This window comes from Lissotriton helveticus, chromosome 7 (assembly GCF_964261635.1).
Source record: "Lissotriton helveticus chromosome 7, aLisHel1.1, whole genome shotgun sequence".
NCBI classification, from domain to species: domain Eukaryota; kingdom Metazoa; phylum Chordata; class Amphibia; order Caudata; family Salamandridae; genus Lissotriton; species Lissotriton helveticus.
Genome location: NC_136068.1, coordinates 1,855,769,032 through 1,855,794,988, shown reverse-complemented (window position 1 = coordinate 1,855,794,988; position 25,957 = coordinate 1,855,769,032). Strand labels below are relative to the sequence as shown.

The 25,957-nt window shown below is 49.1% G+C and overlaps 1 protein-coding gene across 3 annotated transcripts in view; it reads right to left on the bottom strand.

Moving 5' to 3' along the window:
- LOC144767790 (C-type lectin domain family 2 member L-like) overlaps window positions 1–25,712 on the bottom strand; it is a 104,730-nt gene extending 79,018 nt beyond the window's left edge. For 2 of the 3 annotated variants that reach the window (XM_078651169.1, XM_078651170.1), the window contains exon 1: window positions 25,332–25,706. In XM_078651169.1, coding sequence (XP_078507295.1) covers window positions 25,332–25,386 — 55 coding nt within the window. In that variant the 5' untranslated portion in view covers window positions 25,387–25,706. Of the gene's footprint in view, window positions 1–25,331 lie in introns of all 3 variants that reach the window. The other variant, XM_078651168.1, reaches the window with a different exon arrangement.
- Window positions 25,713–25,957: the final 245 nt, after the last annotated feature.

Sequence of the window (25,957 nt, the reverse complement as noted above, 5' to 3'; positions counted from 1 at the left end):
GCCTGCCTGCCTTCGAGCTGTAGCTGCTGCTGCAGTCTCTATCCGACAGAGTGAGGGGATTGTACTCTCGAATTCCCTCACGGTACTGGTACCCCATGCAGTCGACACCCTCCTGAACCAAACCAAGACGCAACATCTGACGAGTGCACGACTGACTGGATACGAACTAACCTTGCTTGCCCCCCATATCACCCTGAAGAGATGCACCACACTGAACCCAGCAACTCTGTTACCCTTGCCAGAGAACGACCCCAATGTGCACCCCGTACATGACTGCGTGACTCTTACGGACGAACAGACCAGGAGTAGGGTCGATCTCAGAGACACAGCTTTCCCTGACCCCGACGGGGAGTTGTGGGTGGACGGTTCTTGCATCAAACTCTCCGATGGTACCACTTCCGCTGCCTATGCAGTCACCACGGCTCGAACTGTAGTAGAAACAGCCCGCATCACCCAGCGATCTGCCCAGGCAGCGGAACTGATTGCTTTGACGAGAGCCTGCATCCTGGCAACAGGAACCACGGCGAACATTTACACCGACAGCCAGTATGCCTTCGGGGTGGTTCACCATTTTGGGCTCCTCTGGAGGGAGAGAGGATACTTGACCTCACACGGCACACCCATTCTGCACGGGGATTTAGTCTCCGCCTTAATCGAAGCTGTCCTCCTCCCCAACAAACTTGCCGTTATCAAATGCCAGGCACACAAGAAGGTGACAGACATTATTGGACAGGGAAATGCACTAGCCGACATCACCGCCCGAACGACAGCTGTAAATAGAACGACAACACGTATGTACGTGACCAGGTCACAAGCAGAAAACTGGACTGACGCCAAGGACACAATTAGAGACATACAAACGGCTAGCACACAACACGAATTGACTGAATGGGCACGGGTGGGATTGAAAGACGATGAAGGCTGCTGGCGGACAAAAGACACGAACAGATGGTTGCTACCTGATTCATACTTGATTCCCATATTAACCATGGCACACTCCCCTGCCCACATAGGATCAGCCCCCATGATCGAACTTGTCTCCAGGGTTTGGCACAATGACAAGATCCCAGATTCCGCCAAACGCCTGGTCCAACAATGCTTAATATGCCTGCAACACAACCCCGGGAAGGGAACTGTAGTACCCCGGGGGGGATTTGGGGTCCCAAACCACCCATTTGAAGTCCTGCAGATGGACTACATCCAGCTAGACAGATGCCAAGGCCTGAAATATGTACTTGTCGTGGTGTGCGCATTTAGCAAATGGGTGGAAGCATATCCAACCCGTGACAACACCGCTATGGCCACCGCAAAGGTCCTGTTAAAGGAGTTTTTCCCCCGTTATGGCCTCTGTCGTGTTTTATGGAGTGATAATGGCCCCCACTTTGTAGCCAACGTTATCCAGCTCATCCTAAATGGGCTGGGTATCAAACAGAAATTCCACGCAGTCTTCCACCCTCAATCTGCTGGGCTTGTCGAACGACACAACGCCACACTAAAGCTTAAACTGGCCAAAATAGTGGCTACGACGGGCCTGAAATGGCCAGACGCCCTCCCATTGGCATTGCTATCGATGCGCTCTACCCCCACCCGACATCACTTAACCCCGTATGAAGTTGTCTTCGGTCGACCCATGAGCGTCTGGTCTGCCCCGAAACCAACGTCCATTCATGACGTTCCGGATGTCCTAATGTCTGATTATCTGTACAAATTGACTGAAACTTTGTCTGTCCTTCATCAGCAGGTGCAGCAGGCCATCCCCGATGCTTCCAGGGGTCCGGGTCACGCCATCCAGCCGGGGGACTTCGTGCTGATCCGAAACTTTCAGCGATCAAAGAGTTTGGAACCCCGGTGGACGGGCCCCTGGCAAGTGCTGATCACCACTCGGACCGCACTTCGAGTGGAGGGGAAGAAACACTGGCTGCACGCTCATCACTGCAAAAAGGTCTCTCCAGCCCTGGCCACGACAGACACCGTCAACACCCAAGAAGAGCTCCTGAACCAGGACCGACCATCGTTGAACTGCTACCCTGATACAGAGACACTTGAACTTTCAAAACATCCTGACCCCACTGTGCCATCTCGAGAAGGGTATTTCCTGCGTCGAAAGGAGGGAGCTTCGGCTAAGTAGGCCACGGACTAGGTTAAAGAATCTCAGAACGGTGACCCAAACTACCAAGGGTTACCTGAAGAGAAGCTAAAACTAAGTCTGTGGTCCTGCCCACTACCGAGCACCTTGAAGACGAAGATGATGGAAGCGCCAGATAAGAAGATGATGGAAGCGCCAAACAAGAAGCCGACTGAGACAACAGGAAATACCCACTACAGAAATCCGAGAACAGACAGACTCCATAGCTCAAAGACAATTGCACTCTTCATCGTAATCCTCCTCTGTTTTCTCCTCATGACTACGCTCTGGATTATGGAAGAACACGCACCTGCTCACGAAACATTCCTAACCACTGCTCAGCCTACCACCATGAAGGAACATTATCTAATTTCGCTCTCTCCTCAACTAAGAGAGAGGCGAAAGGAGTTTTGGAACAACTCTTTCGTGCAACTACTTCACCAGCACAATCTTGCCACCAACGCCACCAACTGCTGGATCTGTGGGTTGCTACCCCATGCCACTGGACATTCTATACCATTCATCCCTTCACCCTTCTCCGTCCACGGCTCCTGCCTTGCCTGGCTGATCCTCTTGCAAGAGAGCTATACGGGAAATGCCACCTCCAGCAGAGCTGCAGCACATTCTTCTCATGGGGCCGGGCGAAACAAGACAAAGACACACTTCTGCCCGCTGACCCCCAGCGACTCAATCCAAATGGACATTCCGGCCAAAGAACGAATCGAAATGCAGGTGTTCAACAATCCAACCAGACCCACCTTCTCCTATCTGCGGAAACGAACGGCTGCCACTCTGACTGTGGCCCTGACGGTCATCAACGTCACAGGCCACATGTGTATAGAAGGACTTGGGACACAGCTGGTGGGTCGTAGCGCTTGCCGCTTTACCAGAACTTTGGACTCCACGGATCCACCTTCCTTTGTGTCATCCCCAAACATGTATTTCATCTGTGGCACGAAGGCCTACACCTGGCTCCCCAAAGGCTGGGGGGGCACTTGCTACATCTCCTTCGTCCTTCCTCCAACTTATGTGGCCCCAGCGAATCACCACAGACAAAAACGAGCCAAAGACGTTGAGCAAGCCGACTCAACAGGGACACAGTTCCTCGATGCTATGAAAGGACTCGTCCCCCTCTGGGGCCCGATGGCAAACAGCCGTGACATCCGACATTTGACTCAGGCAGTCGAGACAACCATGAACATCACAGCGGGCATCTTTGCCAACAACACTGCCGAGCTCCAAGCGGTCCGTTTGGTGGCTCTTCAGAACCGCCTCGTTCTAGATGTGGTTCTGGCGGACCGTGGAGGAGCATGCCGCATTATTGGGGCCAGCTGTTGTACATACATACCGGACAACTCACCCTCAGTGTACAAAGCCATCGAACATCTTCACAGACTCTCTTCGGAAGTTCACCAAGAGCAAGAAGAATGGTCGCTTGGTGGTTGGTTCTGGGACACCGTCAAAAGCTGGGGCTGGAGACTGCTCACCATTATCCTGATTCCCGTAGTTGTAATATGTGGCCTATGCTTAGGAATTCAATGTTTGCCACCTATGTGTTCTTTATGTGCGAGTTGTATTTTTCCCAAAACTGTGGACATTGGAAGCGAACATATGAGGGCATTATATGATACCGAAGTTAGGAATTTGATGAAAATTGACATTGAGTAAGCAAGTTGGCTAGATATGTTGAAAAGGGAGGACTGTTAAAAGTTAGGCTGAAAACCGTCAACATTATCGGCGCCCTCTTGCTCTCCTTAAACCTTTTGTGCGCGTAACAGCCGCCATTTTGGACACCATGGCTTCCCTGCTCTCGCCGAGAGCCAGCGCGTCTCTCTCTCTCTCTCCTAACTTCGCTGGCAACCCCCCCCTGCTTGCACCTGCCTTGAGTCATAAACCCCTCTTCGGCGCTGCTCTGCCCCAGGCCCTCATCCTGTTCCCAGCGCGACACCTCCCTGCTTCCCCGTCATGACCTCCGGCCCTTTTGATGCAAACCCCTTTTCCCCGTGTGCCCGTTTGTCTTCCCCGTTCCCAGGCCGACACCTAGCTCTGCCGATACCAATCTCTTGCCCCTCCCCATACAATAGGAAGCTTCCCTCCTCAAAGGACCCCCGAGATGATCAAAGCCCCCCCCCATCCCACGAGATCCGATCGAAACCCGCACACTCCGTGAATCGGCGGAATACCCAGCTGCGCGATGATCATCACCTGCTGTGAACGGGGCGGGGACTTCCACTGTAGCCTTGCATGGGAACGGGCTGGGAAGGGGGGATTCTGAGGATGTCTTTCCGTACATCAAAGTATCAACGAGAATGTGTTACATGTAATAAAGAGATAAACTTGTGTATAAGAGGCCAGGCCTCAGGGATGCAGTTAGAGCACCTCAGAACGATACCTTCTGTCCGTTTTCGTTGTGTTCTCCTCCGGAGCGAATAAAAACCTTGTTTCCTGCCTTCCAGTCTCCAGCGCCTGCCTCTTCAATAGTTTAACTTCTTTGTGGGTTCAAGAGGCGACATCGCCGGGCAATAATTAAGGATCTTATATTCTGGTTGGTAGTGCCCCCCAGTTTGAATTTTTCCACAGAGTCACTGTACCATTGTGTTGGAAATAGGGATGTTAGTGTCTCTATGTTTCAGGAGTTTTGCAGCAGTTTTAAACCCTCTTATGCACAAAAGAGGGTAACAATAGATAGTTATCTTTTTACACAGGCTGCGTTGCTTAGTTTTACTTGCAATAAAGTGAGACTCACAGTGTCACACAACTGGCAGTATCATACATGCCAACATTTTAGAGAAGGCAAGTGGGAGAGTTTATAAACAGATAGTCGGGAGAATTTATTTTCCCCACTGACTTATATTGAAGCAGAAGCAATCTGCCTGAATTAGGTGTATAGGTATGTATGTGACAGACAATCAGCATTTCATTTCTGGCACTTTAATAACATAGCACCACATAGCTGCCAAGGTTTCAGATTGCTTATGTGTGACATTTTCATAATTTCAGTGAAATTATGAGTGATATTTAACAATTATGATTGGCACTTTGCTAACAAACAAAAGCAATCAAGAAGACCAAGAAAAACATATAAATATCAGCAATGTCCCCCATCTTAGTAACCAAAAACTGTAAGGAGATCTTACAACTGCTGCAAATCCCCAGTAATGAAACTGCTCTTGCAGCTTAAACGAAGTGTAAAACAAATGTGTAACTATGATATTAAACTTGAACTCTGACTGGCCTCAAGGGTAAAGAAACGCTCCCTATAGAGGGTCCTGGGGGATTTTCTTCTATATCCCAAAGACACCCAGAAATGTAATACAACATCATAAAAACCCCAGACTATTTACAGAAGTACATTTGGAAAGCAATCATGTACTTTCTGATCTAATATTGCAAATATAGAAAACGGACAAAGATAAATTTCTAAGTGTCTTCTCAGAAGAACCCCAGGGTGCCATCAATACCACTCCGGATATTATTTTCCACCGCGCTTATAAATAGAACTTATTTTGTTCTGTGATGTTTAGGAGTGGCTTGGTTATATTTACCTGCTTCATCTAACATCATCATTTTTTGCTTGCTCATCAGTGCCTTCGAGATAAGCCACGTAAAGCACCCTCAGGGGTAACCACAAGATGTACAGGGTTATTTAGGACTTATTATTCCAACAAAAGAGCACCAATGTTCTAAATTGTTCACCATGGTAACAACCAGTGCCTAAAAACGGCGCGCGCAACCTTCACGCTCATTTATTTATTTGATAGTTTATAGAGCGCGAACCAGACTTGTGAGGGCATCAGAGCGCTTTACAAGATTGAGGGTGGTATACAAAGAGTTAAGAGGAGATGGAACCAATTGGGTAAAATAGGTAGATACATTATACAAGAAAGAAAACACGCAGTATAAAGTCCCGGATACATTTGGGATAAAAAAAAAAGAAACAGGTAGATACACTATAAAAGAAGGCTCGCAGACTCTTGGGAGGGATGCCCAGGAGTGCAGGGCAGGTATCATCCGTAAAAGCCATGGATAATGCCGAAGTGGAGGGTGGAACATGTCGCTGAGGTGATTGTAATATGATTGTTAGGTGAGAAATTTGCCCATTAGGAAAGTTTTGGTCTCCTTTTTAAAGCATGCCAAGGACGGAAGTCTTCTGGTGGCGGGTGGGAGAGAGTTCCAAATTCTTGGAGTGGCCCCAGAGAAGGCCCGATTGTAGTTTTTTCTCTCCTGGAAGCGTGCTGGTTGAAGCAAAAGGTCTCTGACAGATCGGGAGTTTCTGGCTCCTCCGGATATCACGAGTTTCTGGGCGAGAAATGCAGGGGGATTGGAGTAAAGAGCTTTGTGAGTAATGCAGGCCAGTTTAAGTTGTATTCTGGCCTCTAGGGGAAGCCAGTTCAGAGCTCTGAGGTGGGGAGAGATGTGGTTGAATTTCTTTGAGCCAGTTCGGAGTCTGGCGGCGGCGTTGAGGCAGGCTTTCAATGGGGCCAGAGAGTTCTTGGGTAGCCCTGCGAGAGTAGAGCATTCATATTCTAGTCTGGAAATGACTAGATTATAGATTGCCGTTTTTAGGTCAGAGGCATCGAGGAAGGGTTTTAGGTTTCTTATGTAACTCAGGTGGAATCTGGCAGTTTTGGCCATTGAGTTGATATGGCCCCGCATGTTTAGGCTGCCATTAAGGGTTATTCCAAGGGATTTCGCAGATTTAACAATGGTAGGAGGGCAGTTTAGTGTGTGATAGCCTTGATCCTTTCCTGGATGTCTGGATTGGTTTTGGGTGGAGAGATTAGTAGAAATTCCGTTTTATTTGTGTTAAGTTTCAGCTGGTTGACAGTGAGCCAGTGGACAGCCAGCTTCAAAGCCTCATTCAAGGGGAACATGTCCTCAGGTGAAGAGATTTTGATGAAGATCTGTGTATCATCGGCGTGCATAAGGTAGGAGATATTGGCAGAGGGTAGCACCTCTGTGAGCGGTTCACGGTAAAGATTGAAAATGGTGGGGGAAAGGGTTGATCCTTGGGGGACTCCAACCATGATCGGAGAGGGAGCGGATAGATTTACATTGATGAGGACTCTCTGTGAGCGATTTAGGAGGAAGGATCTAAACCATTCAAGGACAGTGCCATCCAAACCCACCCTGAGTTTGAGGCGTTCAAGGAGAATTTTGTGGTTAACCGTATCAAAGGCCGAAAATAGGTCTAGGAGGATTAGGAGACAGGTTTTGCCTTGGTTGAGTGCTTGGAGGGCGTCATCCACAATGTGGAGGAGGGTGGTTTCCATGCTGTGTCCAGGTCTAAACCCGGATAGGAAGTCATCTAGAAGGTGGAAATTGGTGATGTGAAGGTTCAGCTGCTGTTTCATACATTTTTTCAGAACTTAGGCAAGGAGTGGGATGTTGGATATGGGTCTATGGTTGTCGGCGGAAGCAGGATCTATCGTAGGTTTTTTTGCTGTGAGGGATGTTCCTGGCTTCATGTACTTTGAGCAGGCTCGAGAAAGCATCGCGCCAAAGAGACGTTTTCCTGGAGTGAAAGTTGAGGTCGTTAATGATAGTGCCCTTGTCCACGCAGAGATGAAGATCAGATATCTGGGTCTCGGGATGACTTTTCAGGATGGAGTGTTTGAGGGATTTAGAGGCTGATTTGGAGGATAGATAACGGTGTAGTAGTTGTTGCCCGTGGAGTTCTGGCAGGGCCCTGCCATGCTGAGCAGAGTGATGACACTATCGCCCCAGCGGTCGGTTTGAGTAGTGAAATATAACAGTAGCAGCCTCAGCAGGTTTGCCATAATATCTATGTTTACTTAGAGAATATGCTACAGCGCCAAGATGCCGCACTTTAAATGAGCAGTGAAAATGCGAATGCAGGCACAGATGAGCTGGCCGACGGCGGGCGACAGCACCAAGGGTACGCTGAGGTGGATACCAGCCAATCGGCCCGATACCAGCCAAGCAGCGTCTGACTCAGGACAGCAAGGGCACAGTTCAGGGCAACAGCAGCGGTCGCTCCAGTGGGTGAGTTTGAACGACGGAATCTACTTCTGAGGTGTGCTTCTGAAGGGGTCTGCAGTTGGTGGAAGGGGGGGGGGGTAGGTGAGGCGGTTTATAAAGGGATAAAAACCAGAATAGGTAATCCCCAAACCGGGAGCTCCTCGGGAGGCTCCTACTCGGTAGTTATCTTGGAGCTAATTTTACAGGCATAGTCGTTCACTTACGAAATCGGGAACGCAAGTTTTGATTTACTTCACAGCTCTGCAAACAATCTGGCATCCCGACAGCGGTGGAATGCCTAGCAGCAGGACTTTAAGAAGGCCGGGGCTCAACGGGTCTGAGCACCGGCAGTTTTTTTAAGGGTGCCTCAAAACGGGTCTCTATCTGGTTCTGTTTTATGCCCTGGCACAGGCAGTCAGTTTTTTTTTTAGGTGGTCCGTTTTTGTTTCCAGACTGCAGTGACAGCAGGCACATTGAAGTGCGCGTAGTAAACATTGTAGAGGAAGGGAACTCCTTTAAAGAGTAATTTTCTCTCTGGATTTCCCTTCTCTTTTTGAAAATCAGATCAGCAACATTGTCGTGGTGTCACCAGGGCTTGAAGAGGAAGTTTTTCAATATTATATACAAGCCATAGTTGCTGCTTATTTATCTTATGCAACTAACAACCATTGACAAAGGCAATAGTCCTGACTTGTATGATGTGACTTGTTGTATCATATATCTGGATGCAATGACGGAAACAACAAAATGCAAGTCGGTCGGCACACCGTGCTAAACACAGATTTTTAGCTTTGTTTATTTTAAGCCATGCCCGTATTACAATGACCACGCCCCTTTGAAAGACCCCCCGTTTTTTCATCCCACTTAAAACCCTGCCTAGCAGCATCGGACTCCGACCCTCCCCTCCTATTAGTTTCTCCCCACAGATGCTGCTGCCAAGCAAAGCAGGGAGCCCAAGACCAGATAGCTAACGCTCTTGCAGAGGAGGCGGGCCTGCCATGATGGTACATGAAACACACCATGAGTGTCACATGGTCAGTGATCTGCTGAGCCTTTCACTGCCACGTTGAAATGGGCCAAGTGAATTCAGATTTTGGAGATTGAGTGATGCCTGGCTCAATAACGGACACTTAAACAGCCATTATTGAAATGGAGCCAAACTCAGATGACTCCAATGTAGACGACCGGGAATGAAGATGATTGCCGTGCCCCATGTCCCCTGTGTGACATTATGCTGCTGCAAGCCCTCAAAGTGCAACAACATGATCACACATTCTAGAGCCGCCCTGTCGCAGGAACTCGCTGTGCTCCCTTCACGACTGCCCCAGCCCTCACTTACCACTCGGACGCTGCGCTTCTGCAAATGCAGTTCCCAGGTGGTCAAAATGCGTGATTAATGCATTACCCCCTCTTGGTTCCTCCTCGTCCCAGTCCTTACACAGTGAGGCAGTCCTGCCTTCACCCAGCCAATCAAAACACTAGAAAACCAAAAGCTGACCGTATGAAAATGCAGATGTCCCTGAACGTAACCTCTCGCCCAGACATAAATCATGGAAGCCAGCAGAGACCGAGACACGCACCTTGTACCCCCAAGAAGGCTCAAGCAACAACGAGCCACCTGAATGTCGGCACGAACCAACAGACTCAGCAGCCACCGAGAACCCCAACGTGGCCCCCCAACCCCAAGGACAGGCGTCCGAGAGCAACAAGAGGAGAGAAGGGAGCCGAAAATTCACCCCCTACACCAGGATGGGAGAGCAAAGCCACCAGTCCAAATTAGGAACCAAAACATGGGCAAGAGGAACCAGAGCCATGCAATCCGCAATGAGTCAACAGAAGAAACACCAAGGACACAAGGTGCAGGCGAGCCCAAGGAACCACAGCCGTGGAGGCAGTCACCACTCCCCGGACCAGCAACCAACACCGAGCCAGGGCAGAAGGGCGACCCAGTCAATAGGGTAGAGAACCGAGCCGGAGGGAGAAAACAGCCCCCGCAAAGTGTTGAACAGGCCGCCGAGCAATCAAAGTTCATGAACAGGAACCTGAAGACAAGGCCAGAACCAACATAAACCCCAGAGATCGGAACAAGGCCACTGATGCCCCCACCGCCAGAAAAGCTGTAGGGAGGGCAGAAGCAGAAACCAGACAAAAAGCAACACAGGGAAACACAGAAAAACCCAGATGCAGCAAAAAACCCCACAGCAGGAGCTAATACCTTGGCAAAAAGCCGGGGAGCAGGAGAGAGGCCAAAAAGCAATACCTCAAACCGCAGGAACCGACGACCTGCCAGACGGACGGGCATGTGAAAATAAGCGACTACCAAATCCAGGGAATCCAAAAATCACCCACCATGAGGATGGGAAGGACTGACCGCAAGACGATCAACTGAAAATGATCCAGCCACACTAACCCGTACAAAGCCAGGCGAGACAGAATCGAGCGCAAGGAACCATTGGGTGACAGGACCAGGAACAAAGAGGAATAGAACCCAGGCCCCGCACCGCCACTGGAACCAGCACAACAGTGCTCTGTGACAAAAACAGGCCGAAGTCAGATACGAAGGCAGAACGCAACATGAGGCCCAAGGACAACGGGGAAACCGTGAAAAATAGCCCAAAAAGGGGATGGCCCCATAACAGAATCCGGCAACCAAGACAAAGACCGACAGGACCCACCAGCCGGAAACCAGACAGGACCAATGATCCAGGAACAAACCGAGCAAAGCCCCCAAAAAAGTAATATCGCCAACAATGTAGACAGGGAGCACACAACCAGTCTAACACCAGTAGTGGAACACATAACCCTTAGAGGAAAAGACCGCCATCGCAACCACCAGGCCACAGTGACTCCACCTGGGCACAATAATATGTGATCAACACCCAGGGGCAGCTGCAGTCGGAGCAGAGGCCGGGAACCAAATGGAACGCAGCCCCCAGACCACGAAAGGGCTGAAAAGAAGACAGAGTACTTGGAAACTCCAGCAATTGCCAAAAAAACAGGGATCCACAAAAGGCAGGCAACGGACCAAGGTGCCAGAGCAGCGACAAGGCACCAAAGCGCGGTCCAGAGAGACCTCCACGAGCCACCGCAGCCCTGGCAACCAAGGATAAGGCCCACAAAGAACCAAAAGCCATATCCAAGAGAAACTGGGCCAAAACCACCAATTGGGCCAAGACAGGAGGAGGGTCCCCTGAACCTGGAAACAGCCAAACAACCACACAAAATCCTTGAGAAGGACCTGTGAAGCAAAGGCAGAATAAGAGCCAGAAAGTACCCCAAAAATGAGGAGCAACATACCAACGCTCGAGAGTAGAAACCAGCCTCTGCCCAACCGGTCTACCAGGGAAGCCTCCCCCGAAGTAAAGATGATTGACTGCAGGAACCAGAGGAGACTGGGTGTCAAAGTCCGCCTGGCGAAACAGCTACCCCAGAAAGCAAGGAATACCCTGCATGACAACTCCAAGCCATTCCATAGTCAGAATATCCAACAGGACAGCATGAAAGGGCAGGAAAACTACCACAGAGGAACTAAATGGGGAAGAAAACCCTGCATCAGAAAATGAATTTGATTCAAAACCCAGCACTACCCGAACATGAACCCAGCCCTGAACTTATACCCCCTTAGGGGAAAAGTCCTCAACACCAACAATAGATGTCGTAGCCTCAGGCTCCAGCAGCGGAGACAGGACAGCAGAAATACATAATTCCTGCAAATCAGCCCTAGAAATCTGCCAAAGATCATCCTCCTGCAGCTTCTGGGCATAATGCTGCATGGACAAAGACTACGCAGGCACCGGAGAGGAAGCCCCATCACACATGGCTACCAGCAGGAAGAGCAACCAAACAGGAAGTGTGGAAAATTAGTACGGTTTGATGAACATTATCTGCGCCATCTTGCCTTTCCCCTGATGCCACACTTTTGTCGTGCGCGCCCGCCATTTTAGGTGCCTCGATCAGGACCATCCCTTTTTGCATGCCACTGGCCCCCGACATAGCCCTTCGCCCTCACCAAGCCTGCACGCTGACCAACCCCCCCTGCTCGCACCTGCCTTGAATCATAAACCCCTCTTCAGCGCGGCTCTGCCTCAGAACCTCATCCTGTTCCCAGCGCAACACCTCCCTTCTTCCCTTTCCTGGTCCCCGGCCCTTTGATGCAAACCCCCTTTTTCCCCGTGTGCCCGTTTGTCTTCCTCGTTCCCAGGCCGACACCCAGCTCTGCCGATACTATTCCTTGCCCCTCCCCGTACAATAGAAAGCTTCCCTCATCAAAGGACCCCCCCCCGAGTTGATCAAAGCCCCCACCCCATGAGATCCGATCGAACCCCGCATTCCATGAATTGGCGGAATATCCAGCTGCGCGATAGTCATCACCTGTTGTGACCAGGGTGGGGACTTCTACTGTAAATGTGTGTGGGAACGGGCCCGAAGGGGGGATTCCGGGAATGTCTTTCCGTACATCAAAGCATTGCCATGAGTATGTAAACTGTAATAAAACCGCAAAAGGCTGTATATAAGGGGCCAGGCCTCAGAAATAAGTTAGAGCACCTCAGAACGATACCTGCTGTCTGTTTTGCTGTGTTCTCCTCCGGAGAGAATAAAACCTTGTTTCCTGCTTTCCAGTCTCCAGCGCCTGCCTCTTCATTGATTAATAATTCGTGGGTCACAGAGGCAATACCGCCGGGCAAATATCGATTGTCCCCGACCTGCAGGTTTTACAATTGGCGTCCCAAGCGTGGGGCCCATCAGCGACTCGTGGATCCAGTGGGAGAGGTCCCGACGACAGAGTGAACGACTGCAACGATCGGGAGAGCTCTTGCCCAATAGACCCTCGTCTGGCAGCCGATCATCCGAACTTCACTAGTTCCGAACAGACCTCTCTCGAGTGATCTACGGTCCTGACTGGGAACCATTAGGAGTGCCGTGAGAAATACGAGAAAAAGAGGACGAACGGGCGCTGGATTCGGAAGACAAGAAACTGTCCATACGGTCCGGGTAAGGTCGTGTAAACACGACGGATTGCGAAATAATTGCTTGATTGTTTAAAAAAATACTAGTATTACTCTTTGTTAACTTATTTGGAGATTCACTGTCTGCACGCGGAGAAACAGTAGGCTCTTTCCCTTTTGCAAACAGTGAAGGATAGGTAACGCAGCCGTCGTGCCTATTTTTCTCCCCCACTGACTCTATTATTTATTAACGGTTTTTGGGAGATTCCCTCTCCCTCACTGATTAACTGGGTTCTTTGACCCCGAACTACTGTTCGCAGATTGTCTTCTGGAGATTCTCTGTCTGCAAACCGGAAATAACAGATTCCTCTTTGCGGATAGTGAAAGGGTAGAGGACGCAGACTTTTGCGCCCTACTTACTCTCCCCATTGATTCTACTCTATCTTATTTATTATTGATTGTTCCTCGTTATTGGTTACTCTTTGTTATTTTGTTCATGAGGTATTCACTGCCTGCAAACAACGTAGAATAGAAATATTCTGTCTAGTCTTTGCGCACAGTGATAAGATAGGCAGTGCTGACTTTTTGTCCCTCGTTGCGAGCCGTCATGTCTGTCTTCTCCCCACTGATTGATAATTGGTTCAGCCCGGACCGTGTATTAGAGGTGGATCATATAGCTCCACTGGAAGGCACCCCTAATAAGGACATGTTCATAAACTATGGATTAGTCACCATAGCCTATAATAAATTGTGGCACAGGTATACCAAAGAAAGTCAAGACAAACAGTGGCCACTGGTAGGGTCCTTTGACCTTGATAAAATAGAAACGTTGGAAATAGCCCTTCGCAATAATAAGACAACGCCTATTATGCTCGACAGTCTCGGTATGTGGCGCAGAGAGGCTATGCAACGACAGAGAAAAGACGAGGACAAATCAGGTAGAGAAACATATCGACAGGACAACCCCGGGGCACCACGACCTAAAAGTTATCCCCCGACACTACGCAAAAGACGGCCAGACTTAGGGCAAGACCAATGCGCTTTTTGTAGATATGTCGGACACTGGAAAGCCCAATGCCCGACTCTACTGAGCGTGAGTAGGGGCAGAGGGCCGACAGGAATGACAGGCCGGCAGAATGAGAAGAATCAGACTCACATGGACAGACCAGATAGAACCACCACGTTTGATTATGCCCGATGGCACAGATTTCGCCAGAACGATTTCAGCGACATGTTCGAATTTTCCTAGGTCGGACAATGTAAAGACGGGAACCCAGCCTAGCTCTAAATTAACAGACAGAAATAGAAAAATTATGGCCAATCACTGTTTTATGTTTGTCTTTGGATCTTGTGTATCATGCTTTTACTGTCCCCCCCTGTCTGAGTTTGTGTGTACGTAATATATAAATCTGCGTCATCCCCCTGCACGTGCTTCCATGTTACATAAACTATGATAATAGGAATTTTAGCATGAAACAACCTGGAAAGAAAGAAATGGGAAACGAAATCAGTAAGCCACTGATAAACACGAACTTTTATTTTAACATAACAAGCAAAGAAAAACACAATAACGCTAGAAAAACAAGAACGGTAAACTGTAGAACATGAAAGTCAACAGAACACCCCCCCACATTCTGGAACCTTCCAAAGTAGGGCAGGGTTACGGCTACGCCCAACCGGCGGCAACCCATATAAGGCGGGCCCTGCTGCCAACACTTGGTCAGGAAATCTTAACGTATGGGGGAGCCGGAGGAGAGGCAGGGGCCAGCGGCCTGGGCAGTTGCAGGTAGTCCCGCCACATGCCTCCTCGGCCCAACCGAAACGGCCCTGGATAGTTTCAGGTAGTCCCGCCACATGTCCACCCGGTCCGGCCACCAATGGCCAGGGACCGGGGCCAACTGAGTCCGGCTGCAGCCGATAACCTAAGGAAGCCCGGTCCAGAGAAGAACGAGACACCTCTTCCTTTTCCCCTCCGTTACAGCCGCAGCAGCTCTGGGCGGCGGGATGCCCTGTCCATACCTCTGCAGAAATGTGTCCAGGTCGGGCTGGGAGGGAGAGGCGACGCGGACGAGCCTCTCCCACCTCCACGGATAGGAGGTCTCCCAGCCCCCGGCCCAACGCCGAACACCCCCAGCCAGGCGATGGTGCCCCAATACTTGCGCAGCACCGAACGTGCAATGGTGCCCATATTTTCGGAGCACCGAATATGCAATGACTGCACCGATACTTGCGCAGCACCGAATGTGCGCCGCAGGTGGCCATACCTCCGTAGCACTGGGCATGGGCCTTGTGGAGCACAGGGTGTGGAGAGACCATCGTGCATGCCCATGGAAGAGAGCGGCCTGGAGTGCACCGGGAGAAGGAGACGGCGCGGACGAGTCTCCCTCGCCCCCCAGGTGGGGGCATCACAGCCGCACCCCAGCCGAATGTCCCGCTTCCACAACACGGAGTTCCACTCTCTATTTTTGTCCCCAGAAAGGTCTCTTCCACTCTTGCAGACTCGATGAGAGGGGACTACTGCAGGGCCTCAAAATGGCGTCTGGGTCTGCTGGAAGGCGGGCCTCGGCCGCTAGAGTAACTTTGAACAGCAATGTAACTCGGTCGCTCGCCCACCGGAGCACGAGCCCCCACCTCCGACAACATCTCCACAGCCTTGAAGATTCTACAAAGGTCCCCGGAGGAACCCTCGGCCACTGCAGGCCTCCGGTAAGGGACAACTGCCTTGATCGCCAACGAAATAAATATGACATTGCCACTCCTTCTGTTAGCATGAATTCTAGAACTGCCGAAAAGGACTCTGGTCCAACTGCCGGTTGTAGGAAACATTTTTCCCTGATGCCACTTCCGGACTAACCCGGCCCCGCCCAAAATGGCGCCGGTATCGATAGGAACTTACGAATACCTCGTGGTGTCCCTTTTTACTATACAAACTTAATGTTCTGAGACATATATGACCCTTTGTACACTTGACAAGAAGAAAGGAGAGCTCACTCGAGGAACATGTAAAAGGATCCCGTTAAAAATGATGATTATAAATGTACAATGTATTATATTTTTTTATATATATAGCCGATGTATAACCTCGCTTATGACGCACGCACACGGTATGCATATAGGAAATCTGATTGCAACTAGTCTGACTATGCTTCTAAATTATGAAATAAACGCCCCCGAGCCCCCGGCCAACTGATAGACGTTCTAGTTTGCTACAAATGAGTTGCTAAAACTTTCTAATGTTTTTATTGCTGCAAAACAACACCCCCCACTGTACGCACTTTAGCCATTGCCGTGTCCGGCCAAATACGACTGCACCCTTATAAATCCACGTACTATGATTTTGCAAAAATAAAGGTTTTCGAAATAATGAACGGGTATTGCATGCTTTATTTGAAATATGGGATGGGCGGGAGAGTTCTTTTCTGTGCACCCTACTATGCTCTCTCTTTAAGGTTATTAGAAGATGGTTGCCCAGCCCCGGAGGACGGATCGGATCTACGACACGATACTCTGCCTCCAAGGTACGCGACCGACTCATGAACTCTCGCGTGGAGGAAGACCTCGGCTTCCAAGGATGGGTAAAACGAACGGTATAAATGAGGGAATGTAAAAGAAGGGTAAAATAAAACGACGTAAATGTTACAAAGTACGACGTCCAAAGGTATTAGGGAACAGAGCTGACTCAAAGAACCGAAGAACCTTAGAACATCACAGTGTTGAAGGAGCTTTAAGGACCCCGATAGTGAGATACATCTACTAACTAGACACCTCGCACTAGGCACCTCTGGTTTCCCTTTTTATGTTTCCCCGCACACGACCTATAAGGACACACTGCCCCCCCCGACTCCAGAAACCATATCCCCGGGGATTCTACCCCGAGGAGGAAAGACGAGTATGAGGTAAGTAAAGGACTCTCGAATCCATGTATTTGATATGCGCGAATGTTGTCCCCCCTCCCTTCCCCTCTTTTCCTCCCTCTACAGGTTACATCAGGGCCGCAACCGAGGTATGGCGAAGATCTGAAGCCTTGCCCCGTCTAATACGCGAAGCGGACCAACGCTGCAAGGTGGCGCCTAGCACGCCTACAAACTACTCGTGTAGCAAACGAGCCCGTAAAACTAGTATGATCTGATGAAAAGTGATCACCCTTAACCCAGGCTGCGCGAATGAACCCATGTCACGGGTGAATCGAAACTATGAGAGAATGTGCGTGTGTGACTGAAGCGTTGACTCAACTGGTCGAAGGACCAAGAATGTGCGACACAATGGTACCTCTTTTTTCCTCTTCTCAAAGCATGTCCCCTCTACCCTGTCTAATGCTCGCCCGCCTCAAACTGCATGCCTTTCAAGATTCTAACACAGACCCGTAAATGTCCTTTGCTGTGTAATGCACTAAATAGCCTTTCTTAAATACACTGCCACTCTCCATGTAGCACGTGTACTATTTAGCCTGCTGTTTCCTCTCTCTCTCTCTCTCTCTCTCTCTCTCTCTCTCTCTCTCTCTCTCTCTCTCTCTCTCTCTCTCTCTCTCTCTCTCTCTCTCTCTCTCTCTCTCTCTCTCTCTCTCTCTCTCTCTCTCTCTCTCTCTCTCTCTCTCTCTCTCTCTCTCTCTCTCTCTCTCTCTCTCTCTCTCTCTCTCTCTCTCTCTCTCTCTCTCTCTCTCTCTCTCTCTCTCTCTCTCTCTCTCTCTTCTCTCTCTCTCTCTCTCTCTCTCTCTCTCTCTCTCTCTCTCTCTCTCTCTCTCTCTCTCTCTCCTCTCTCTCTCTCTCTCTCCTTCACGCTCCTACTCAGCCGAGCGATCAGCTCCGAAATTGGCAGACTGCCACCCCTAGCGCACCACCCGATTGGCTCCAAATACCGCCAGTATTTGCACAAAACTTGTCTTTAATAAAATCACCCTAACGCTGTGTCACCACCTCTCCTTTCCGAAAAATATTTTGATGAAACCGAGAATTGGCCATAAGGGAAAGGACAGGTAAGACGACTGAGGTTCCCTAATCTGACCCGAAATGAGGGAACTACATGTCAGCGGCTCCTATTATGAGATAAAATGCCTCAGATGACGCGACCTTCCCCGTCCCGAATTGTCGCGATACCCAAACCATAAAGGTAATCGAAACCTCCCCATCTTCTCAGGACGCACCCAGTATTGCGTTCAGTTGCCCCCCGATAAGAGTTTTCTTAACTATCCTTCATCCCCAGATTGTAAAAGGGTGGGTCGACTCGCGACTAACACAGGCAGCTGTGGTTCCTAGAAATGATTTTTTTATATAGGCAAATTTCAGAGTTTGGAATTCGAGAAATGCCACTGAATGCTCACCAACTGAACTATGGCCTTCGGCCGATAGTACCCTTATAACCCAAAGTAAGATGACGCCCCCCCATCACAGTTTTCTATGTCCCTAGTTGTCTTCCCATGAGACCCCTGTCTTTTCTAATTTAGTAATCAGGCCATGAGAGGCTGCATAGGAACCAGAATGATGTTTTACAAAGTTAAAGTTTAGACCGAAGCGAAGAAAATCATTACAATGGACCTTGTCGAAAGTGAAAATGTTTAGTTAAAGGGCAGGATGCATTGATAATATGAAAAATGTTTAGCCTGTGTTCGTCCCTCAGCGAGAGGCCTATTAGTACCATGTTGATAGCTCACAACACCCTTTTTGTAAATATAAACCCCTAGAGAACGGTATAAGCATTGTCAGGCTTGTATTAAAAAGGTGGGTCCCCATCAGATGAACTGTCGTGACTATAGTAACCAGTTGTGAAGGAAAGTCATAGTAAATCCAGCAGGCTCACTATCGATCATTAATATGTCAGTTGTGAACCCTAATATAACGGACGTTTCTATTCTCATTTACCTGGAGCTGGGAGAGAAATAGACTTATGTGATTACTTTCCTCTACAATTCTCTAAAGACTGTCTTTTCAAACTCCTTCAAGGGTACGGCTGTCGGAGGAAAGAAGGACCGGATGTGGGAGCACGTGGCCTAACTACAGACTATGGAACGTCTGCGACATGGGCCAAGGCGAGACCGCGACTGAACGAAGCTGCAGGACGAGGCACTATCTCCGACAAAATGAGAGGAAAGGGCTAACCCGATGCCCCTGCTCAATGTTCGAATGTGTGCTGAGAAGTCCCCGCTCTCTAGACCCGGTCATGAGCCCGCCTACCAGAAATCTCTCGTTCCCCTAGTTTGTTCCCGATCTGGCCTTGCTCCATCCCCCTTTTTCTCCGACCTACCCGATGACTATTTGTACCCTCTTCTTCCACCTGAACTTTTGACTATTGATTCCAAAGGACACAGGGCGAAAAAGACCCTTTTTTTGACCAGAAACGAGAGGAAAGGTCGTGCCCTGCAACACGGAACTTAGAATAGAGCTGGACTCGTAGCTCCACCGCCGGTGCTCCACAGTGCCAACAGAAGACGAAAAAATTGCTGACAACTTACTAAACTTCGAACATTCCTTCACTATCATCTCTGCTACGTCTCGTTTCTCTCCCAGCCAACATTGTATTAATTATGTAACAATCCATCAGTTCACCTTATGAATGTACTCACTGCTCGCACTTCGAATCATTTTGTATTGCATTACTATGACTTTCCTGCTAAACAAGTTTATCAAAGTTTATCAATAGGTCCGCCTCCTAAAACTAGAGATCTTAAATGTAATGTTTACGACTCCTTCACCTAGGGTTCCTACTGCTTTTTCTTATGCCCACCATAATAGAACTGAGTAGAAAATGAACCAGCAAGATGTCTTGAATATGTTAAAGGGAGGACTGTGGAAAATTAGTACGGTTTGATGAACATTATCTGCGCCATCTTGCCTTTCCCCTGATGCCACACTTTTGTCGTGCGCGCCCGCCATTTTAGGTGCCTCGATCAGGACCATCCCTAATTTGCATGCCACTGGCCCCCGACATAGCCCTTCGCCCTCACCAAGCCTGCACGCTGACCAACCCCCCCTGCTCGCACCTGCCTTGAATCATAAACCCCTCTTCAGCGCGGCTCTGCCTCAGAACCTCATCCTGTTCCCAGCGCAACACCTCCCTTCTTCCCTTTCCTGGTCCCCGGCCCTTTGATGCAAACCCCCTTTTTCCCCGTGTGCCCGTTTGTCTTCCTCGTTCCCAGGCCGACACCCAGCTCTGCCGATACTATTCCTTGCCCCTCCCCGTACAATAGAAAGCTTCCCTCATCAAAGGACCCCCCCCCCGAGTTGATCAAAGCCCCCACCCCATGAGATCCGATCGAACCCCGCATTCCATGAATTGGCGGAATATCCAGCTGCGCGATAGTCATCACCTGTTGTGACCAGGGTGGGGACTTCTACTGTAAATGTGTGTGGGAACGGGCCCGAAGGGGGGATTCCGGGAATGTCTTTCCGTACATCAAAGCATTGCCATGAGTATGTAAACTGTAATAAAACCGCAAAAGGCTGTATATAAGGGGCCAGGCCTCAGAAATAAGTTAGAGCACCTCAGAACGATACCTGCTGTCTGTTTTGCTGTGTTCTCCTCCGGAGAGAATAAAACCTTGTTTCCTGCTTTCCAGTCTCCAGCGCCTGCCTCTTCATTGATTAATAATTCGTGGGTCACAGAGGCAATACCGCCGGGCAAATATCGATTGTCCCCGACCTGCAGGTTTTACAGAAGCCCAACACACACACCAGGAAGTACCCAACAACTCCCATAAAATACTGCTCCCAAACAATCACGTCCCATGAAACACGAGACAAGGAAAACACAAAGGACAGGCCTGCAGTCACCCCCCCCAGCCACAGAAGAAATCAACATGGCCGAGGGGGCCGGACGCTGCTTGCAACCTTCAGCGCCGGAATGACCCTGGGCCAGGACATCAGGAGAGGTCCCCGCCTCAGCCCAGCACATGAGCGGGGAGCGTCCTGACCAAGGAGCAGGAGCGCGGCCGACCGGTGCACCGGTATGGCAGCGCAGAGACATCAAAGTCAGAAAATAATACATGTGCATCTAAACAACAAGAAAAGACCTTTAAAAAAATAGAATGTTAAAGACTCACGGTACCGCAAAACATCCTGCAGCAAAACCGGAAATAGCAACAGGACACAGAGCACCAGTGTTCCAACCGCCGTCGGAGCAAGAAAAAAACAAGAATTTGCAATGCAATAGGTCTCGCATTATTAAAGTTTGAGCTATTGGTGTTACATTATTTAGCAATGCCAATAGCTCAATCTTTAATAATGCGAGACCTATTGCATTGCAAATGCTTGTTTTCCTGGTTGTTGGTACCTGTGGGGGGGGCACTACGTGCGTCTATGCGCAGTACAGCAGAACACAGTTCTCAAGAACTGTATAGTGCCCCATGCTGGTATAACCCAAGACACTACGAAGGGGAGTCTGACGCTGGCGTGGAGGAGATGGAAGGAGGGTGGGGGATCGGGGGGGGGGGAGATGATAAGTTAACGCCGTTCCAAATGAGGGGGCTGTGGCTGTGTGTGGTGGGGTCGAGCTGTGGCTGTGTGATGGGGTCGGGCATGTCAGGGGTGGATGTATGTATGTGGTGCGTGCGTTCATTCAGCGGGGTTCAGTGCAGGGTGCATGGCATACATGAATGTATAGGGAGGGAATGTATAGGGAGGGAATGCATAGGTGGGGACATTCGAAATGGATGAGGGACATCCCGGGGGTTGGAGGGAAGGGTTGGCTTTCTTGTGTGTCGGCCTTTTCATGCCTGGTCTGAGCTGATATGTTTCTGTCCTGTAAAGAGCACTAACGCAGCGGGGATGCATCCCTGAAAGAGACCAGTCAGGGGGTGTGTTCATGTTATGTTATGTTATATTTATTTTTATATAGCGCGCGGCTACTCAAAAAGAGTGTCCCGGCGCTTTAGCAATGAGACCTACGACGAAATAACACAACACAGCAGTAAAAACAAAGGGGGACCCAATAAAAGAAGAAGAGGAAGAAAGCCTAAAGAGTAAACAACCAGGTCTTTAGACACCATGTGCTGGTGTGAACACCCCTCTGACCGGTTGTGGGGTTCAGTGCTGTAAGCAATGGCCTGAGGGGAGCTGAACCCCTAAGTTTAAACGCTGCCTTGTTGCTATATTCCACAAGAGTGGAATTTGAGACCTCTGGACAAGAATGTATATTTTAAATGAGAATTTATGATTCGTGTGTTCGATTCTCCGCCCCCCCCCTAAAAGTCAATGTGGTGTTTGTGGCACGTCACAAGCCAAGCGAGGGCGCGAATCCACGCCGTGCAATTTACACTCAGTGAGTGAGATTTCAGAAATCTGAACAACCCAAATTACTTCACCCTACAAATCTGGGGCAGAACGCTTTATTGCCCCTGCCCTCCCGGGATAACCTTGATGGTGCACACTTCCCTAAGCTTCGCAAGGACAAAGATAAAAATTCCTGGGGAATTTACATATGTTGGCAAGAATGTATAGAAGCGCCATTGTGACACAGTGATGCATTCACCACACTCACCTTGCTGCTAAACATGGCACTGACACACCACCGAGAGACACAAAAACCACAGACCTTAAGAGGGCACCATTCGCACTTACTCAGACCCCGTGACACACTGGCACACCCCGGTGTGATGCCATCAGCATGAAACGCCAGCCCAGTCATACCTTCACACTCATCTCAGTGCTATATATAGCTCCACGCTGCAGTGAGACAGTGTCACAGCCCTCCTGAGCACTTGGGCAATACTGATAATCAATCACCAGCTATAGTGACACACACGCTTGAGTGATAGCACTAGACACACAGACCCGCAGGCTTTACTGCTAGAAACAAGGCTGGTTGGCTTCGGCGCTAGACACTGACACGCCTGCCTTGCTGCTGAACAGGAGCCGGGTGGACCTCCAGGCTGAACCCAAGAATAAGATACACACAGGCTCACACTACTAAACATGAGCGAGACAGGCCTCGCCGCTGAAGACAGTCAACAGGCTTGTGCTATATAGATATACTCAGGCCTCCATGCTGAACACGAGACACACAGACTGACAACCCATATTTCATAAGCAGGACTGGCATATTGGGCAGTTTTCGCGGATCCTGCAAAGATAATTCATTAGAGCAGTGAGATACGGAGTTGGACATAAGCTCTACATTTCCATAGTTGCCCCCTCACCACAAGCATGCTTCAAAAGAATAACAATCCCGCGAGTGGTGCGCGTGCGCGTGCTACAGCGAGCGATCTGTTTTCAATTATCGCGCCCGTGTCTGGGCAAGATAATTGAAAACAGATGTCGGCGTGCGGGTAACAGACACCAATAGGCCATGGACGGAGCAACGCGACCGCCCATGGCCTATTGCGTGGTGTCTTTCTAAAAAAACAACCGCAAACGCTAATACCGTGGACAGAAAGGAATCGCACACGCACGAGCGTGTGCGATTCCAGTGTCAGATTTGGAACTCTCCACAAAAGGGCTCGCCTGCGCGAGCACTGCTGCGCACTGCATCGCGAGGGGCGAGCCCTAAACAGGCACGGCAGTGGGTGGGAGGGGTTTATGTGACTTTTAGCTTTTGGTTTTCTAGCGTTTTGATTGGCTGGGTGGAGGCAGGACTGCCTCACTATGTAAGGACTGAGACGAGGAGGTAATGAAGATTACCTGTAAGTAACATTTTAATGCAGTGATGCAGAGCACCACATTAAAACGTGTTAGTCTTAACGCCTGATGCGTGGCACTTGGCAGGGCTGGCACAAACAAAAACCGAGTTATAACTCTGTTTTTGTTGTGCTGTGTAAAACAAACAAAAATAAAATGCTGAGGCCTATAACATGCTCCTTATTCCCCCCTCCAAGCATTAAGAACAAAGCATTAACCTTTGATGTCAAAAGTATAGAGCATGTGTGACGGGTATCAACATTTTATTTTTGGCAGTTTTACAAAACTCCAAATCAGGTTTCTGCATGTAGGAATCGTAATCCTGGAGGCTATTCTTGAAATCAGTAGTCTCCAGCTTGAATCAGGAGGGTATGCAGTATAAGTACCTCACCCTGCGCCATCCTCGAGTTTTCTCATTTCCCTACCCCCTGTTTTGTAATGTTTTAATGTTTTATTGTGTGCAACCTCCCACCCTGCCTTTGTGCTGTGACTGCATCCCCCCTCCGACCCCACTTATGGAACTCTGCTTTTCTGTATATAGAGATAACTCTAATAACTAGTATATGCAGTAGACCTTTGTACCATCTACCATTCCTATGTGACTCTTAGAGTATATCCAGTCATATCCCTTCCCTATGTATATAGAGATAACTCTAATCACTAGTATATGCAGTAGACCATTGTGCTCTCTACCATTCCTATGTGACTCTTAGAGTATATCCATGTGCATCCCTTCCCTATGTATATAGAGATAACTCTAATCACAAGTATATGCGGTTGACCTTTGTACTCTCTACCATTCCTATGTGACTCTTAGAGTATATCGTCATATCCCTTCCCTATGTAAATAGAGATAACTCTAATCACTAGTATATGCAGTAGACCTTTGTACTATATACCATTCCTATGTGACTCTTAGAGTATATCCATTGTATCTCCTTGTGTGACTTTACATCTTGTACATTTGCAATTTTTTCTGTTAGTATCCTTCATGTAACGCATGTAATCCTTAGTCCTTATGTTTTCAACTGGTCCTTATGTAAAGCGCTCTGACACCTTTGGGTAAAGTTCGCGCTATATAAAATCGCATAAATAAATGAATGAATAAATAAATAAATAAATAAGGCCTTTCTTAAGTACACTGAAACTATATGGTAAGGTCATACGTAAACAGTCTGAAAACGTGGCACCCATGCACTCAAGAAACAAACTAATCCCAACAGTCAAGTAAATGCATATGATGGCCCTTGATTTGAAATCAACTTAAGCGTCACCAGCAGGAGAAGACAAGATTATTCCGTAGTACCTCCCTATTCACTGCCCTTAGTAATTCTCTACTCAAAGATGGCCGCCGCGTTCACGTAGCACCCATTCCACTGACCCATAACAATACGCAGGGGAAGCCAAATCTAGAATGGCCGCCACACTGCTTCTGGAATACTATATTGGGCTGGCAATTAGGCCACTTCATGAAGAACTTTCCCTGACTTCTGCAGAGCGTGATACTACAGATACTAATTAGCACATCAGAACTCGAGCGTGTGAGCCATTAATGTTGCAACGCAATGCTCCGAAATGGTAAAGTATGAGGTCTGGCGGTGCAGCTACGTCACGAGCTAACGCAGCTTCCGGTCACGCATTCGCCGCCGCAGCGCCTCGCGGTCTGCCACTCACTTCCACAGCTGTGTGTTCTGCGTGTCTCCTCCTCAGTTTCCAGCCGGTACATCATATGCGCCTACGAGCAGTGGGCGCGCCGCTTCTGAGCGTCCTTGTAGCGCTGGTCTCCACCTCCGGGGGGCCAGGCTGGGCCCGATCCTCTGCTTCGTACACCCGCCCCTCCGGACCCGGGCCAAACCTGGCCATCTTCCGATGGAGGAGACGCTTTTATCAGTGTCCCAAAATTACTTTTCGGATTGGCGCATCATTTAGCTGAGCTTTTACGTTTTGAGAATTCCTTGGAGTGAAAGCATATTTCATTAAATAATAAGAAGTGATGTCAGACAACACTTAATGACAACAGTAGAAGTGACTTACAAGAGTATCAGATTGCATTACACCTTTTATTGTTTTTTTTTTACTAGAGCCAGTATGCATGGAAGGAACGTAAAGCCCCGCCCATATTTTTCATTAGTTTGTGTCATTGTCCTTTGTCAATGTTGGCTTCTGATTTGGTAATAGGTGTGCTAGTCCCTCTTCTGTACCGCCTTGTCTACATTTGTAACCTCCCATGAGGTTTGGCCCTTTTACTTGTGTAGTAACACCTACGTTTTCTTTACAGTCTGTCAACACTGTTTTCTTTA